This window comes from Mus caroli, chromosome 2, assembly GCF_900094665.2.
Source record: "Mus caroli chromosome 2, CAROLI_EIJ_v1.1, whole genome shotgun sequence".
In the NCBI taxonomy this organism is placed as follows: domain Eukaryota; kingdom Metazoa; phylum Chordata; class Mammalia; order Rodentia; family Muridae; genus Mus; species Mus caroli.
In genome coordinates this window covers 114,252,822-114,255,214 of record NC_034571.1, presented here as the reverse complement: position 1 = coordinate 114,255,214, position 2,393 = coordinate 114,252,822, and the positions used below count along the sequence as shown (strand labels likewise).

The 2,393-nt window shown below is 41.4% G+C and overlaps 1 protein-coding gene across 5 annotated transcripts in view; it reads left to right on the top strand.

Annotated features, from left to right (window-relative positions):
• Positions 1 to 1,532, top strand: part of Catsper2 (cation channel sperm associated 2) — a 20,474-nt gene extending 18,942 nt beyond the window's left edge. For all 5 annotated transcript variants that reach the window (XM_021180444.2, XM_021180437.1, XM_021180423.1 and 2 more), the window contains one exon: positions 1,400 to 1,532. In XM_021180444.2, coding sequence (XP_021036103.1) covers positions 1,400 to 1,431 — 32 coding nt within the window. In that variant the 3' untranslated portion in view covers positions 1,432 to 1,532. The remainder of the gene's footprint in view (positions 1 to 1,399) is intronic.
• The last annotated feature ends 861 nt before the right edge of the window (positions 1,533 to 2,393 follow it).

The following is a 2,393-nucleotide window of genomic DNA, read 5'->3' as shown; positions in this document are numbered from 1 at the left end:
TCATTACAGATGGTTGTGAGCCACCATGTGGTTGCTGGGAATTGAACTCAGGACCTCTGGAAGAGCAGTCTTAACCGCTGAGCCATCTCTCCAGCCCCATAGTTAGTGCTCTTAACAGTTGCCATTTCTCCTGCCCATTTAAATATTGTTTAGTTTTGTTTGAATTTTCTTTCTTATATCCTTTTAATAATGAACCTAGTTGAAACTCAGAAATTAGGCAGCAGGATTTGAGTGTGTGTGCGCATTGTGACACAGAAAGGCCATAGGAATTTATAACATTTAGGGTTAGGGGTCAGGAAGATGGTTCAGTGGGTATTTGTCACCAAGCCTGGTTACTGGAAGGACAGAACCAACTTCTGAAAGTTGTCCTTCAATTTCCATGTATGAGCCATGAAATTTAAGCCAGCATATCAGAGATCATTTTTGTCTGTATCAAACGTTGACTGGAGTTAATTCTGTTCTTTCAGTCACTCTTAGCCCTATCCTAGTAGGAGGAGACAGGATGGAAGGTATGAAGAGGTAGGAAGGAACTTTCAGGTTTTGTTTTGAGTCAGGGTCTCACTTTTAATGTTTATGAGACTATGCAACTGAGGCAGACCTCAAATCCCAGCAATCTCCTGCCTCATCTATGAAAGCAGAGCACAGGTCGGTGGATTGAATTTTTTTTTTTTTTTTTTTTTTTGAGCCATAGTCTCATTATGTAGCCTTTGCTGGCCTGAAACTCACTATGTAGACTAGGCTAACCTGGAATTCACAGAGATTCCCCCTCCCTCTCCTTCTAAGTGCTGGGATTAAAGGAGTCCAGATAAAACACTGTTTCTGAGTCTAGATCTTTAGAACAGTATTTTTTAACTTTCCTCGAGTGATGAGTAGATGTTCACCACATCCTCCACACATTGTAACCTTTCCTTCCTCACCCCTCCTATAAGGCCGCCCTTCCCGTGTGACATTTCTTACTTACTGTGGAGAACTGAATGCATGCAGAGATCAGAGGACAACACTTGAGCATCCTATCCTTCCATTCTATGGGTTCTGAGAACTGAATTTGGACAGTCAGGCTGGGCATCAAGTGTCTTTTACCCGCCAAGCTACCCTGCTGTCTCTTTTCTCTTTGTCCCATAGGCAAAATTTCATTTCAACTTTCATGTCATACATACATGATTTTATGTATCTGTATAAAGTCTGGGAACTGCAGATGGAGAAAGTACATGATAATTATTTTTCCAAGATTGTAGAGCTCAGACCTTGATGAACTTGCTTATGGTAAAGAGAAGATAGATTTAAGTAAACATTAGTCAAGATTTGTGTGGGAATCTGGGACTCAGACAGCAGGGCCTTTACCAAATATATGTGTTCAAACATTGTTCTTGTTCTGACCACACGGTTTGTTTCTTCACAGTCCAGGCCCTGATGAGTTTTGAAGACAAGTGAAGGTACAGTGGGTGACAGCTGTGTCCTTGGACCCAGCAAAAGCTAATGAGGAAAATAATTGGAATTTAAAATATAAATATGTAATAAATACTGCTAGTGAATATTTCTGGTCAGTTCAAGTTTTTTTTAAAGATGTGTTTATTTTATGTATTTTATGTATATGAGTACACTGTAGCTGTACAGATGGTTGTAAGCCTTCATGTGGTTGTTAGGAATTGAATTTTTATGACTTCTGCTCAATCTGGTCAGCCCCGCTCCCTTCGGTCAACTGCACTCCCTCAGGCCCAAAGATTTATTATTATACATAAGTACACTGTAGCTGTCTTCAGATGCACCAGAAGAGGGCGTCAGATCTCATGGGTGGTTGTGAGCCACCATGTGGTTGCTGGGAATTGAACTCAGGACCTCTGGAAGAGCAGTCGGTGCTCTTACCCACTGAGCCAGCTTGCCAGCCCTCAAGTGTTTTGATGAGGTGTGGATGATACTAAAAGGCAAACAAATGACTTCAGAGGCCACTGGAGCCCCTGCTGCTTCTTGACTTACCAGCTAGTGTCCAGTTCCTGATCTGGCTCTGTGACTGTGCCATCCTAGCTCCTATTCTTCCTGTAACTTTTACTTCCTAGCAAGAGTCCCATTTCACTTTATTTTAGCCACAGTCTGTGTAGATGTCTAGGTGGAATGATTAGGTCTTCAGAGATGTTCATGTAACTACTTAAGTGATGATCCCATTGTCTGCTCTGCTAATATCTCCCCTCTTGTACATCATTAACTTTCTTTTTCAGTGCTAGCAATAGGACCCAAAGCTTCCTGCATGTTAGACCTGTGTTTTACCCTTACATCTCTAGTTCTTTTCTTACTGATCTTTTTTTTTTTTAAAGATTTATTTATTATATGTAAGTACACTGTAGCTGTCTTCAGACACTCCAGAAGAGGGCGCCAGATCTCGTTACGGATGGTTGTGA